Below are 15,077 nucleotides of genomic sequence, written 5' to 3'. Positions count from 1 at the left end.
TATTGCCTATTTAATTGGTGTTCCATTTGTATGCCGCGTACATACAGCAAGATATCAGCTTCATAATCAACACATGTACATATGGTAGGTGGTCACTGCAATAACTAGTTAGTGAATATATCACTATTGCCATACACATACAGCTGCACAATGCATGGCCATTATTAACATAATTGCAGCCAATGCTTGGTAACCTTTGATTTCACAGCAGTGTGTTAACTTATAATTGATATTACAAATAGTGCACAAGCTGTAGAGTTTTTCTTTGTGCATTAATAATCATATAACAGATGCTACATGCATAGTTCTACCTATTACCTATATAAAATATAAATGCAGTTCATAAAGGCAGGAAAACTACAATATAAACCTTTAAAGCAGCAAAATGAATAGTAATATCACCCAACAGTCAGTCAGCTAAGGGTCATCTCCAGGCTGCTCAACAGTTGAGAGTCGCTCATATCTGCTCTTGCTTTCTTTACGACGCATTAAAGTCAAACTGGATGTACTAATCTTTTTATTTTTAGGAACATCATACTCATGATCATTTCCTGGTAGATTTTGATAAGCATTGGTGGGATTTTCATAAGAGCCAGCAGGTTCATCACAAGTGTTGCTGGTAGATTGTTCAGGATTATCATAGATATTTTCCTGTGTAGCAGCTCCTGGCGCAGCAGCATAATGTGAGTTCTTAACAGTCTCGTCAGTCAGTTTTGCTGCTCCTTGGTACATAGGGTTTTCAAATGGTTGAGCTGCTGCTGAAGCTAGGTTTGTACTCTGCCTACTTCTTCGCTTTCGTCTCACCACTATTATTATTATGATTATCACCAGAATCACCAAAACTGCAACTATAATGTTGTAGAAAGAAAGCATGTTAATAATGTTAACAGAATAAGCACATTAAATGGCACTCACCAACAGTACCTGAAATACCACCAGCTATTGGTATGACATTTAATCCACCACTATCCTCCTGCAATAATTGAAAAGTTTGAATATATGCAACTATTAAATGCAGCTATTTACCTGTCCAGATGATGAAGATTGAGTTCCTTTAATGGCTATTGTCATGAATGATACACAAACAACAAGTATAATAGAATTGATCAATCATTTCATGCAGTAATAAAATAATCTTACACAACCATACAGTAGTATAGTAGGGATCATGGAGGTTTGGGCTTTCTTGCCACCTAAAAAACAGTACCTTTCCTTTGGTTAGGCATAACCAAGCCTTCAGAGTGGCCTAAACTCTTCTAACAAGAAATTAAAAAAAATTCTATAGCTAGAATTTATGTACTGACTAGCTAACTAAGTAGCTGATGTCTCCAGCCAAGCATATAACTTGACTATGGTGAAGTCTACAGATTTGATTTCTCCTCTGTTTGACATACATCACATACTGAGATCTGCCTTGTCGCTAACTGCAGTGACTACAGTACATGCATCATGGACTTACTTTTGTCCTCCTTTGTTCATTCTCCACTACATACTGCATAGGTGTTAATTAGCAGTAAATGTGTGATGGCTTCAGTTCAGCTGCTGTCACGAGAATCATCTGTAATTTCCGTACTGACTGGATTGATTGTAAAGATACCTCTCTTGCTGTTCTTTGTTTGTATGAATAATGCTGTACAAATAGAACATACCGTAATTAGCTTTGTTTGTTGTTAAATAATTTTCGTATGCAAAATTTGTATGAAAATTTCATGCACGAAAAGTTTTATACAAGATCGAACTATTCTAATAGAGCAGTCATTTACGTAAATCATACAAAAATATTTTTACACAAAAATTTTTGTTACAAAAAAATAAAGCAAATTACGGTACCCAAAAACAAAGTGGAATGGCCACTTTGTTTCTCAGTGAATTTTAATTGGAGGTGCATCTAGTCGCAATTCTATATTGATTGTAAAGGCATTGTCTTGCTGTTCTTCATTAGCAAATAATGCTGTATAATTCGTACATAGAACAAAGAAGCAGAATAGCCATTTTCATTAGTGAGTTTTCCAGACATTCTAACATTAAAAGCAAAACTGAGCATGATCTTATACTACTATGGCTTTGGTATGCAGTATATAAAGGTATAGAACTCCAGTAATTTATCACTTGGGAATGTAAAATGAATCCATGCTATGCATATTTGTAGTTATAATGTTTTGATTGTAAGTCATTCCATTTGTATCAGTGGATTTATGGTTCCTATACCAATCGGATAACTATCACTTACAGATTACCCTATGTATCTCTATGTGTTATGCTGTCTGTTTCCACTAGGTAGCTTTATCTAGTACTAGCTCCATCCCAGGGGCACTTATATGCATTATAATTAATGTACTTTTTGCATAAAATATACCGTAGGCTAGCAATTTGTTGAGTTTTGATTCATTAAATATTGAAAGTCTCTCAGCAGGGGCATCTCGGCCTGCGCCCCCAGACTTTGCTTCTGGTAACTCACTGATACTGATGTTGGAAACCCCCTTCAAAAAATCCTGGCTACGCCACTGGGATTAGATATAGCTACTGTCAGACACAGAGCTTATTGTGTATTCTTTTTCAATATGATTACTTTTAAAAAAGTAAAATCTTATTACTTCAAAACAAGATACTGACACCCTCAGTGCAATCATACTTTAGTAGTCCTCTCATTGGACCTCTAGTACAGTACCAGAATTATCAGAACAACATAGTCATAATATATGTAGTCAATTGAGCCTTTAAAGAGAGTTCCCTTGAATTCCATTAAACTTGGTAGCATTAAGTATGCTACAATTTTGCTCACCAGTACAACTGTGTTTATCCCCAGTCAACTCTTGTCCCTTATCACAGGAACACTGATAAGATCCTTTAGTGTTATCACATGTTTGTTTACATCCTCCATTATCAGTTAGACATTCATTGATATCTGAATCACAACAGTAACTATTAGCCACACACAATGTATCACACATACCAATACAACTGGAGGCATCATTTCCAAGATCATAGCCATCATGACAAGAACAGTTGTAGCTACCATTAGTGTTAGTACAAATGTGATCACATCCTCCATTGGAGAATTTCTCACACTCATTGACATCTGAAAATGTGATGAATAGTGCAAGACTGGTACTATTACACTAATAAACTACCAAAGCTAATAAATCATTAATAGTGGCCAAAAAACTTATTAAACAAAAATTAAATTACAGCAAAAAGTCCAAACCCTATATAGTAATTCTATTTGCTTGGATACTATAAACTGTATAGCACCACTCATTTATTTATATGACCAATACTTGACAGGTTGTATCTTTTGTTTCATTACTGAAATCCTACTTTACTTTAGTTTGTCAACTTTTTTTTGTTAGAGAACAGGTATGATATGTGACTTCTTAGTTAGAATACTGTATCTCTATCTGTTTTGTGAAGAGAGTTATGCAATAAATTAAGGGGCACGGTTGACATGTCATTTTCTATAGTAAACTGCAGCTGATTACAGCTAGATCAATAAGGGATGAGGTTGCCATATATACTCTGATCATTTAAGGGTGTAGTGGCATGTTCTAATAGTATAAGGATGTGGCAGAAAGCGGCTACACATGTGATCAAGCATGCTGTCTAAGTGGGGTTGTTTTCATAACACTCCTTACATATCTATTCTGCATAAATTTAGTGTACAGTGGAACCTCAGTTATCCGAACCCCTTGGGACCAGAGGTAGTCCATAAGTCTGAAAAGTCTGTATCTCTGAAACTGTGTATAAATAACATTTAAAATAGCGTAATTAAAATTTTTAAAATATCAGTATTTTCAACAACCTTAATAGAACAGTCATTTCCGTAATTCGGCTAACTGAGAATCTGGATAAGTGGGGTCCGGATAACTGAGGTTCCACTGTATTTGTCCAATAGTGCGCATACCTTACTGTATAACTCATACATTATGGTTATGTGGCTAATTGGTAAAAGTGAAACTTAAGTGTGGCATCGTTCCATGGATGCTGCACCCCATATTCAGAAGGTGTCAGTCACAAATCAAGCAATGGGACTGGAGTGGAATTGCTGTAGTTAGAAGCTCATTCCATGCAACTTGTATATACTTTATTTAATGTGTCTTATTTTTAAAATACTGCAGCAAAGACATACACTCTTGACATGCAAACAGCCAAGCCTCGATCCAGGTGGCCAGGAAGCAGTTAACCGAATTAATTCAACTTCTCTAATATTACACTCAATTACGTCAGTATACTGAAATACAGTATATCTATAATACTGTAAGCATAATCATAGCCTGAAAATACTGGTATAGCATTGAAGGACATCTGATTGTGGTTAAGTATAGCAATGACTGCTGTATTGAAACATTCAATTTTTGAAGCACTAAAATTAAGTATTTTCGATCAAACTCAACATCCAATCCATTAATTTTAATTAAGAAGTTGTATTTGATAGCTACACTACTGGCATCTAGGAGTCAAACAACCCACTAATAGATATCTTAGTACCAAACAAGAGAACAGTTTGCCCACCATTGCAAGTGTGACCATCACTAGTCAACTCGTATCCATTCCAACAGGAACACTGATAAGATCCATCAGTGTTATCACATGTTTGTGTACATCCTCCATTATCAGTTTGACATTCATTGACATCTGAATGAAACAAATTTTGAACATCATAGAAGCAACTTATTATAATAAATCAATACCGCCAAACTAATATGGCTAATATTTTAGGGAATTTTTGGATGATATTTCAGTCAAAAATTGCAAACCTCAATTCATTAGCCTGGCAAATTAATAAAATTAGAACAGCACTAATAGTAAATTGCTCTAATATGCCCAGCCACTTACACATATACCTACCACTCTGGTGTGCCTCCCCCTGCTAAAGTTGTATTATAAAAATTATAACACTCATTTTGTAGTCTAATAATTCTATTACCAAATACTATATTGAATTGCATACCAACACACAAAGTTGTATTATCAAGATGTGGCTCATATCCATCATAACACGAACAATTGTAACTTCCATTCATATTAATACAATCTTGATTACATTCTGTAGTTCCTTGTGAGCATTCATCAATATCTGTAACAAAAGAGATGACATTTTTGTACATCATTTTTATAATGAGGTAATAGTTTTAACCTTCACAGGATATTCCATCCTCTTGTAACCCATAACCATCCAAACAGTTACAGTCAAATCCTCCAGTTCGCTCCACACAGACTTGAGAGCAGTTATGTGTACCAATGAAACACTCCCTAACATCTGTGAAATATGCAATAGTTGTAAAATGCATAGGTAAAAAAGAATTTGTGGATATACGTACATATACGGTTCATATATACCGCTCAAATGTAACATCATCTTGTGAGAGTGCAAGTGATTAAAAGCTCGCTAAATAAAGGGTGTGGTACCCAATTTATTTGCAAGTATTCATCCTATTGGGATGGATACTCACAAGCAAAACAGTACCAAGCAATACTTATTGGATTGTCTGATTCGTGCAGTGAACGCTCATACAATATAATAATTACAGAGTTTTTGCAAGCAAGAAGTTAAACTGACCATAGGCATGTCAAACAGACATTCTTGATTGCCGTTGTGCTTGTCAGGGGAGCTGACTGTACATTGGAATTGGACCAGTATTTGGACATAACCTGGGTATTGTGGCATGTAGTGTAATTGAATGGAGAATAGTAATGGCCCACCCACCTGCATTTTATTATTAGGATTTTCTGATGAGAAACAGAAAATCACCTAACAATGACTTAAATTCTGTTTTTGTGATAAATTCCATTGAAATACATTGGAAACCCAAAGGAAATTTATACATGTTTTAATCGCTTCATTAAAGAGTGACAGAAGATTCAAATTGAAAACCTAATACAACAGTGGATTTGCATCTTTGTTTTGTTTTTATAGTGCAAAGAAAACATGAGTTATGTGTGTTTGTTTTATATGTTGCAGTAAAATCTAAGCCATAGCAGGGGTGCATGTACTGTACCTTGTTGAATTCCCCAGTTCACAAAATAACACAAGTCTTTATAGCCTGTTTCACTCCTGACTTACAGTATCATACAGTACGGTAATACTGTATATTAGGGATCATGAAGAACTGGGCTTTTTCAGCCAAAAATATCATCCTAAAACCAGCCTCCGTTTCCCTTTATGACAGCTTGGCAACATTTAAAAAAAAAAAAAATTATATATATATTTTACGTTTGTTAAATCTTGGTTATGCATACAGTATACAGTTATTATGCACCACGTCATAACATTATTTTGATAATAGTTCTCTGAATGTCTTTCAAAACAATTCTCCATCCCCTACAGTCACCTTGTAACAGAATCTCTGCTGGGATTGAAGCCCACAAAGTTACTATTGTTACTTGCCAACTACGTTGAAAGTGGTCCAACATTCGAAAATTACAAGGGCACTGAAAATGAAGATGGCTGGCTGGATCAAAACTGTGTAGTCTACTAGATAATCTGTGTGTTGTTGTCTTAAATTATGGGCAGAAAGTTTGAAGGTTGCCTTTCCCTCAAGAGACGACATGTAAAACCCAAGATAGAGGCATTGCGACAGTCAGTCAAAGAGGGAAACGTAAAGCCGCACATATTCTCAATACAGGATTGAAGGCTGTCCAAATGACTTACATGAGACAAAGCTGCACTTGAATACAAGATGGAACCGTACTCTAGCATAGGACGGATCCTGTTAGGCACAGCCAAGCCTAAAAATGTCTTCAGATCAACCCCAACCCTTCCAAACAGTTTCTATAGAACTTCAAAATTTTTCTATTTACAGAATTTTATGCTGACTGACAACTAACTGATGCCTTCAGCCAAGCATAACTCGACATGGATAAGGCTATGGGCTTGATTTCTTCACTGTTCAATGTTGTTTCATCCTGAGATGTGTCTTTTCGCCAACCGCAGTATGTACAATACACGCATCATGGACTTGCATTTGTCCTCCTTTGTGTTCCAGTTCTTTTGCTGACAACATGAGGTGTCAATTTACGATAGTGCAATGTGGCTTCCCTGTGGCTGTGTTGGCTAATTGCCCATATTTTTCCTAGAAACTAGCAGAGATGCTTCTCGTACTGTTCTTCATTTGTAATGTTGTGTAACAGGTGAAGCATAGCTGAAAACAAAGTGTAATGGTCACTTCCCTTTCTGTTATGCAATTAATAGTTGGGGCACGTGTTCTGACACAAAATTACTTTTTAGGCATTCCTGGCACCATTCTTTCTTTAATTGCGGTATGTGCTGGTTCATTTGTCACAAGTTTGTTATTAAATGTAAACAAACAAGTAGAAGGAAAAATTAGGATGATTAGGGAGCAAAGAAAAAAAAGTTGTGAAACAAGGGGTGAATCAAGGAAAGTTGCCTATACCTGCAAATATTATATCAGTGGACATTTAATCCCTCATTCAGTCATGCAACTTCATGTATTATATGAGTGACTGAACTTTATTTTCCATAAAAGCACTGCACAGATCAACTGTGTTGCTTTTCTTGCTGTCTATCGCAATAACTCCAAAAGTACTTACCAGATAAGGCTGACTCTTTAACAGTCCATTGGTTTTTCCTTCTAGACAACTAAGAAGTCATAAAATGAAGTTCGAGAAAATATAAACTAGTCGGGGTTTTGCTTGGCAGGCCACATGATGCACTTATGTAAACATGGCATCAACTAATGGAAATAAACCATATTAGTGACACCAAGCATCAACTACACAAAGCATCAAACTTTTAGCAATCTAAGTTCCCTACACAAATAATAATAAAAAGAGTGTGTTGTGGTAGACCTTACCATCACAGGTGTAGCCATTATCAGTCAACTCATATCCCTCCAAACAGAAACACTGAAAAGATCCATCAGTGTTTTCACATGTTTGTGAACATCCTCCATTATTTGTTTGACATTCGTTGTTATCTGAAAAATGTCAGGTATTAAGCACAGTGATTATTCCATACCACATAAATATTATTGTATGGTGGTAGTATTGTATATTAGGAATCTCATAAATAAAACAGCATCATAAATTCTACCATTAAAATCATCATAGAAATATCTTACATAATGGAAGCTACTTATAATTATGTGTTTAACATTAACACCTATACAGAGGTACCAAATTTACAAAATAATCAATGCAACCTGCATGTGTTTGTGAGGAGTAGGCTTGTCCTTTTGTACAACCCAGTCTTTTAACAAAATTGTATAAATAACCTGCCTGCCTACTTGACTACCTACATACCTGATCACAATTGCAAAGGCTCTAGTAGAGGCTAAACTATGCAGTGCACAACTACCATTCTATATCGCAATAACAAATTCATGTGTACATACCTATATGCATAGCATGCACCTGTTTGAGTTCTAATAAACATATGCTCTCTGAACTTTGCCTTCACCTTTCAGTTCCATATGTGTTAGCTGTCATCTTCTTGATGCAAAGAAGCCACAATGAGATATTAAATTGACACTTCCTTTAGAGATACGTGTATAGATGTCACAGAATTAGGGACCCGCCGATTATGCTGGCATAATTTTGAGCATAATAGGTACCTAAAAGCATTGAGCATAATGCCAGCATAATAGGTTAATTATTTGTACGATTGTATAAATTCTTGCTGGAAAATGACAATTGCAAAATAAGGTCGATATACTCTAATAGAGCAGTCAGTAACTCTAATAGAACAATCATCAAACTGACTGTTTTATTAGAGTATATCGATCTTTTCTCTTACATGCAGCAACAATTTATCATTTATGCTCCAGCCACTCATTTTTTTTCTATACAGTGTTAAACTAGTAGCAAAGCATATGAACTAAGGCATGAACATTGAGCATAATTGAGCATAATAGGTAAATATTGAGCATTAATTTAAGCATAATAGGTGAATTTTTGAGCAGTGCAGCATAGCATAATAGGTAAAATTATGAGCATAATCGGCGGGTCCCTACACAGAATTATTTGAAGTGATTATATAGCATTGTAATACAGAGTACATATAGATAGCTTCACCTGATAGCTTTTATGATTGGTTTTGAAACAGAGCATGTTGACCATGCCCTTAGCTGCACTACTAACAATTTGCTTCTATACAGAAAACAGAGCACAGCAACTATGTCCCTTATTGATTTATCAGGTGGAATGCCTTCACCACAGGCTCACTCATAATTAGCAGTAAGATTGAGGTATATACTCTCATAAAGCAAGCACCCTACCAGAACAGCCATGTTCAATATTCTACTAGAACAATACTAGTCTCACATAAACAGCATAGCTATGCTATACCAAAAGTAAACAAATTAGCATATTGAATTTTAAAAAATGAAGTCACATTCTAAGTAGTGAAATGAGAGACACGAACAACCACTCTAATGCAACGTTGCCTTGCCAGAGTGCAAGCAATTGAAAAACTCACCAATTAAAGGGTATGACACTCATTTTGCTTGTGAGTATTCATCTTATTCCATTTGGGATAAATACTCACAGGTGAAATGGTTGCCACACCCTTCAATTGCAAGTTTTTTAATCACTCACACACTTATGAGACCATGTTGCATTTGAACGGTACTGTATGTCACTAAACCCTATGTTAGAATTGAAAATATCGAAATAACATGCCAATGTAGAGATTAGGCCATTCAGACTATATACATAGCAGTACTATTACTTACCAGAACAATTGTGACCATTCTCATTAAGAGTATATCCAGCAAAACATGTGCAGTAGTAGCTACCAACTGTATTAGTACAGTCATGTTGACACCCTCCATTGGAATTAGCACACTCATTGATATCTAAATAAACAAAACATAATAATGTTGATCATAAAAATTTTAATAACTTGCATGCAGACCTTGTGTCTTACAATTATTCACTACAGTAATGTTGGAGACAAATTAATGAGAGATATGCTGACAATGTTAGAAGATTTAAGGAACTAAGTGCATGCATCTCTGATGTATAAGCATAGCATTGAGGTGTAGAGTCATCTAGGTGCAGAGTACTAAGTTATAAGCTATAATAAGAATAAGGTCCCAGTGCAACCATTGGGTACTGGAGCATGGTGCTCTGTTGTGACTATAGATGCATGCTATGACTACTTTGGGATATTTGATATTTATGGTTTTAAATTTTGTGATACAGAGTCAAGATGTCAAGAAATGTAAAAAGTCATGTAGATCAACCACAAATATTATAATTGAAATCATTTAACAAGCTTGAAGGCCCATGCAGCTACTGAATTCATGTGACATAAATACAGTATCATAATTACCCACGCAAAGCAGCCAGCTATATTGAAAAGTTGTGAAATCAAAGATGGTGGCCATGATATGGCTGCAATGATGTGGACGATAATAAATTATAATAATGGCCTTTATTAAACTTATCACTGTAATTTGCTTTTTTTCTTTGTTAGTTCGTAAAACATGTACGAAAATTTATTACAAGGAAATTTTCACGTAAGTTCGAACTACTCTAATAGAGCAGTCAGTCATAAAATCATACAAAAATATTTTTACACAAAAATTTTTATCACAGATTTTTTTGCACAAACAATAAAGTAAATTAAGGTATCATCCACATCATTGCAGCCATTTCATGGCAGCCACCTTTGATTTTACAACTTCTTTCGCCAAGGCTTTTTTAGGTAAACATGCATGCAAATTTTATTGTACAATATACAATAAAAATGCAAATTACAGTAGTCTCATGATATGATCAGTATTAGATGTGTATTCTAAAGCCTTTAAATAAAATTATTGATTGAAAATAAAATATATAGGTCATACAATTTAAAGCATTTGTGTGGTTTTGTGTAGTCAACTAACAGTACTAGTACCTTCACAATGGTGATCATCCACTCCAAGTACATATCCAGTATGACATGTACATGAGTAGCTACCAATAGTGTTCTCACAAACATGTTGACATCCTCCATTGGACTCCACACATTCATCAATATCTTAACAAAATTGATGAAATAGTAACTGCAATACAGTACACAGAATCATACCAACACACAAAGTCAGATCATTATGATGTAACTGATATCCATCATTGCATGTACAAATGAAACTTCCGTTAGTGTTCCTACAACCATGATTACATCCTGCTGTTCCTTGTAAGCACTCATCAATGTCTGTAACAGTAGGTAAACATTGTTTTACATGTGCACACCTAACCTATGCAGGTTGTTCTGTCTGCTATCAACTGAAATCCAGAGACACAATCACATCCAAATCTTCCATTTAATTCTACACACACTTGAGAGCAGTTGTGAAGGCCATTGCGGCACTCTCCGATATCTGTAACATACATGCATCATCTATCACTTGACACTTCAGATCAAAGGAAACATTATGTTTCACATATCGTCCTGTGGATAGGGCGGTATCATGATATATATAGCCCTGACCACATATGTCTTAGATTCTGAGGCAGTACAAGTAATATCTTTCACATATCCTGCAACAGCAAAAACAACTATAAAAATTCCAATACTTACATCATGCAAGTGAGAAAAATGTTTTACGGGAATACAGCCAACAAAGGAATAATCTATAGTAGATTGTCAGCACATTGGGCTTCATCGCATCTGATCAAAGCCAGTCATCAGCTAGCAACCAGCATGGTTGCAAATAACATTTTCTCCAGACCATCACTTGATTAATAGTTAAAACTATGATGGCATGCATGGATAGGTTTTGCTAGGTATTTAACGATTCCTAACAAAATCACCTGCATCTGTTGTGATGGCTTTTTCTAACTAAGAACTCTATGTGAACATTAGTGGTCGTCCACGTAAGAGTTAGTCAAGAAGACTTATTATTGGTGATGAATAGCAAACAACATTTCTTTCTACAGCCAAGTACATGTTTTCAAGAAAGAAGTTGTAGTCAGGGCTACTGATTTAAAGGTGCATGCCAAGTGAGTCACAGTCAGAAATGTGAACAGGATATTAACTATAAACAATTAACTTCAACTTAACATTGAGGAAGATAGACCTGGTACTCAAGCACACATGCCATAAGCCCATAAATTTACAAAGCCCTGTCTGAGAACCCTTTGTTATGGAAGCATTGATGTATATCAGATAGAAAATATCGTACATGTCATATCTGTGTCAGATTTAGCCTAGAATAGCGAGAGTCTGGGAAGAACCAATAATAGCTCTGCCCTAGATGTCTCGTTTACCCAAGTTTTTGCCACAATAAGTCTGGTATGAATGGCTTAACATTTTTGGTTTACAATCTAAACAGAATATTCCATGATACTACTGGACTTCTACACTCATTCTGGCAATGTAGCTAAAATGTTAAGCTGTACTTTTCCCATAAATGATTGCTTTAGGCATGCTTATAAAATGAATGGAGTGATTAAACTCATGTTGGCTTAGGTGATTTGCCCACTGCAGTAGGTCTGAGTCAAATATGCTGAGAATTCTGCCTAAAATGCTTTCAGAAATTTACCAGACTGTTCACCTATTGTGCTCTTCAGTGTTCCCATTATGTTTACGTTATGCTCCTAGGGTAACAAAATTTCTTACAATAATCTTGGAACATATCAATCAGTGAATGCTCTATTAGAGTATTTCACTACAAAATGACTGTTCTATTAGAGTATTGATGTTTCCACTGACTGCTCTATTAGGGATTATTGGTCTATTTTCATGGAATTTAAGTTCCATAGTTTGAAATATCCACCTACTATGTTAGCATTAGCATTCCAGTCTATTATGCTTTTATTATACTGACATATTTGACACAGGCTTACACTGCAGACTAATAGCCTGTAATATGCTTGGGAGAACATAGCAAATCAACGATTGAAGGGTGAGATTGCAGTGCCTGAGATCTTTAGTTTTTAACCATTTAAGCAAGGATTTTAAAGACCTTGTTATCTCCCAAAGATCAAAGCACTTTATACATACTGTTTTCTAAGATTAGAAAAACACACAGCATTTTTTGAAAAAGGCTGTGTACAGGCTGTATGGTGGTGTATGAATGACATTTTGGCAATACTATAGCCCACAATTTTAACCCACAATCGATTATGTAGATACAGTGGCGGATCCAGGATGTGGCATTTGGGGCAAATGCCCCCCCCCCCCCTTCAAGAAATTGCATACAAGATCGAGATATTCTAATAAAGCAGTCAATTACTCTAATAAAGCAGTCACAATGTTCATGAGGCAGTGTAGCTTACCTATGAAGCTATAAATAGGATTTTATTTTACATAACAGACGTGATATAGTTGGTAAGGATAACTAGCTATTATTGTTGTGACCTTTTTTTTTTTTTTTTTTTTTTTGGTCTTCAACTGGTTTTCAGCAAGTTTTTTTGGTCTTCAACTGTTTTTCAGAAAGGTGCCCCCCCTCTTTCCAAACTCTGGATCCGCCCCTGAGATATGCATGTAGTTTGTCTTTTCACCTAATGGGTGGCACGCCTGAGTGGTATATATTACAGTAGGACCTCCATTATCTGAACACCTGTGCACCAGTTCAATCATAAAAGTGTTCAGAAAACATGGATAAAGCCCATTCATTTATTCAAAGTTGTGTTCAACTACTCTAATAGAACATACACTTACTAATGGCGTAATACTCTAATAGAGCAGTCACTTATACTATTCAGATAATTGAGAGTTCGGATAACAAAATTCGGATAATCGAGGTCCTACTATCACAACCATGGCAACTTAGGATTTGCCTGATATATGCCCGTTTCCTCAGTCTACAGCCCTTGGGCATATATATCAGGCAAATCCCTTGTGGCCATTGTTATAACTACTGACAAGCATACATATGTTAACCAGTCACAATTACGTTGCAAACAATTAGAATTTTATATTTGGTTCATAGAAATAATAGCATTGAAGCAAGGATGGTTGTCTACATCTGCAACTGTACTAGTGGTTTTAATCTATGCTTCAGCCTTGGCTGTAACTAAAAGGGTAGAGGAAGGATTAAACATTTAGCTACTGTACTAGTATAGGTACAGGTGTAGGGGCCACCTTTATATAGTAGCTGCATTATATAATTGATTGAAAATATACAAACCATAATACCTGTACAATTGTGGCCATCACTAGTCAACTCATATCCCTTATTACAGGAGCACTGATAAGATCCATCAGTGTTATCACATGTATGTGCACATCTTCCATTATCAATTAAACATTCATCAATATCTACAATAAAATTACTGTCATGTGTGTACAGTATAGCCAACATGGCAATTACATAATACTGCACACAATTAGTGAAATATTTTTCACTTTTCTCAAGTATCCTTAGTCATACCTTTTCACCCTAGTACAAATGTGACTCACATAATTGTGTACACTTATAAAAAGATGCAACAACACAATGCATGCTTGAAGTGCCAGGCTTGGAAACTTAGAATGAGATTCATGACACTTGTAACACACTTTATCTCGTATTCAGCACAACTAGGAATAACGGTTCTCTGTGTATACCAGCTGATAAACATCTGGTAAGACCATTATGATAAAAACTCTCCCTTTTTGCTTGCAGTTTATGATATTCAAACAGCTTGGTTATACACCCGTACCACTTTTAATCTGCAGCTGCTATTAATGATTCATAGCTACACACAGAGAGCTTCTAGGTATGTGAAGTAGCAACAAACATTAGTATAATCAACTTCACCAAGATTTGTGCTAACTGGTGTTACCCACTCCAGAGACCACCAAATTAAGCTTTTTAATACCAGCACACACTAGATTAAATATTTGCTCAAATTCTAACAAAACAAGAAAGAAATTTACATGAAGTAGTTTCATCCAAAACTATTACTTCAAGGTGAACTGATCAGAGAATAGTTTTGAAATGAAATATTTTGCCTGCATCCTTAAATGCCCAAATTTTAAAACACCCATAACTTTCTACTAGACAAACCATTTTTGGACATCAAGTGGAAAACTTGACTTATAATATACTTAAAGGGTGAGGTCATGACATGCCCACTGGAGGTGCGACATCAAATACTTTTTGGAGAAATTTCTGTGCTGTCATAATCTCAAAGCGTTATCCTTT

The 15,077-nt window shown here is 35.6% G+C and overlaps 1 protein-coding gene across 4 annotated transcripts in view; it reads right to left on the bottom strand.

The window, feature by feature from the left end:
* Positions 1-253: 253 nt before the first annotated feature.
* Positions 254-15,077, bottom strand: part of LOC136266171 (matrilin-2-like) — a 39,776-nt gene continuing 24,952 nt past the window's right edge. The window contains exons 6-19 of one of the 4 annotated variants that reach the window (XM_066061164.1): positions 14,087-14,209; positions 11,202-11,324; positions 11,033-11,158; positions 10,859-10,981; positions 9,690-9,812; positions 7,812-7,934; positions 5,135-5,257; positions 4,949-5,074; positions 4,510-4,632; positions 2,954-3,079; positions 2,783-2,905; positions 1,027-1,061; positions 916-973; positions 254-848 (exon numbers count right to left, since the gene is read on the bottom strand). In XM_066061164.1, coding sequence (XP_065917236.1) covers positions 418-848; positions 916-973; positions 1,027-1,061; positions 2,783-2,905; positions 2,954-3,079; positions 4,510-4,632; positions 4,949-5,074; positions 5,135-5,257; positions 7,812-7,934; positions 9,690-9,812; positions 10,859-10,981; positions 11,033-11,158; positions 11,202-11,324; positions 14,087-14,209 — 1,886 coding nt within the window. In that variant the 3' untranslated portion in view covers positions 254-417. The remainder of the gene's footprint in view (positions 849-915; positions 974-1,026; positions 1,062-2,782; positions 2,906-2,953; positions 3,080-4,509; positions 4,633-4,948; positions 5,075-5,134; positions 5,258-7,811; positions 7,935-9,689; positions 9,813-10,858; positions 10,982-11,032; positions 11,159-11,201; positions 11,325-14,086; positions 14,210-15,077) is intronic. The other 3 variants (XM_066061165.1, XM_066061166.1, XM_066061167.1) reach the window with 3 other exon arrangements.

The sequence above is a fragment of the Dysidea avara genome, chromosome 9, assembly GCF_963678975.1.
Source record: "Dysidea avara chromosome 9, odDysAvar1.4, whole genome shotgun sequence".
NCBI lineage: Eukaryota > Metazoa > Porifera > Demospongiae > Dictyoceratida > Dysideidae > Dysidea > Dysidea avara.
Note: the sequence above shows the minus strand (reverse complement) of the source record. Positions and strands in the feature narration are given on the sequence as shown.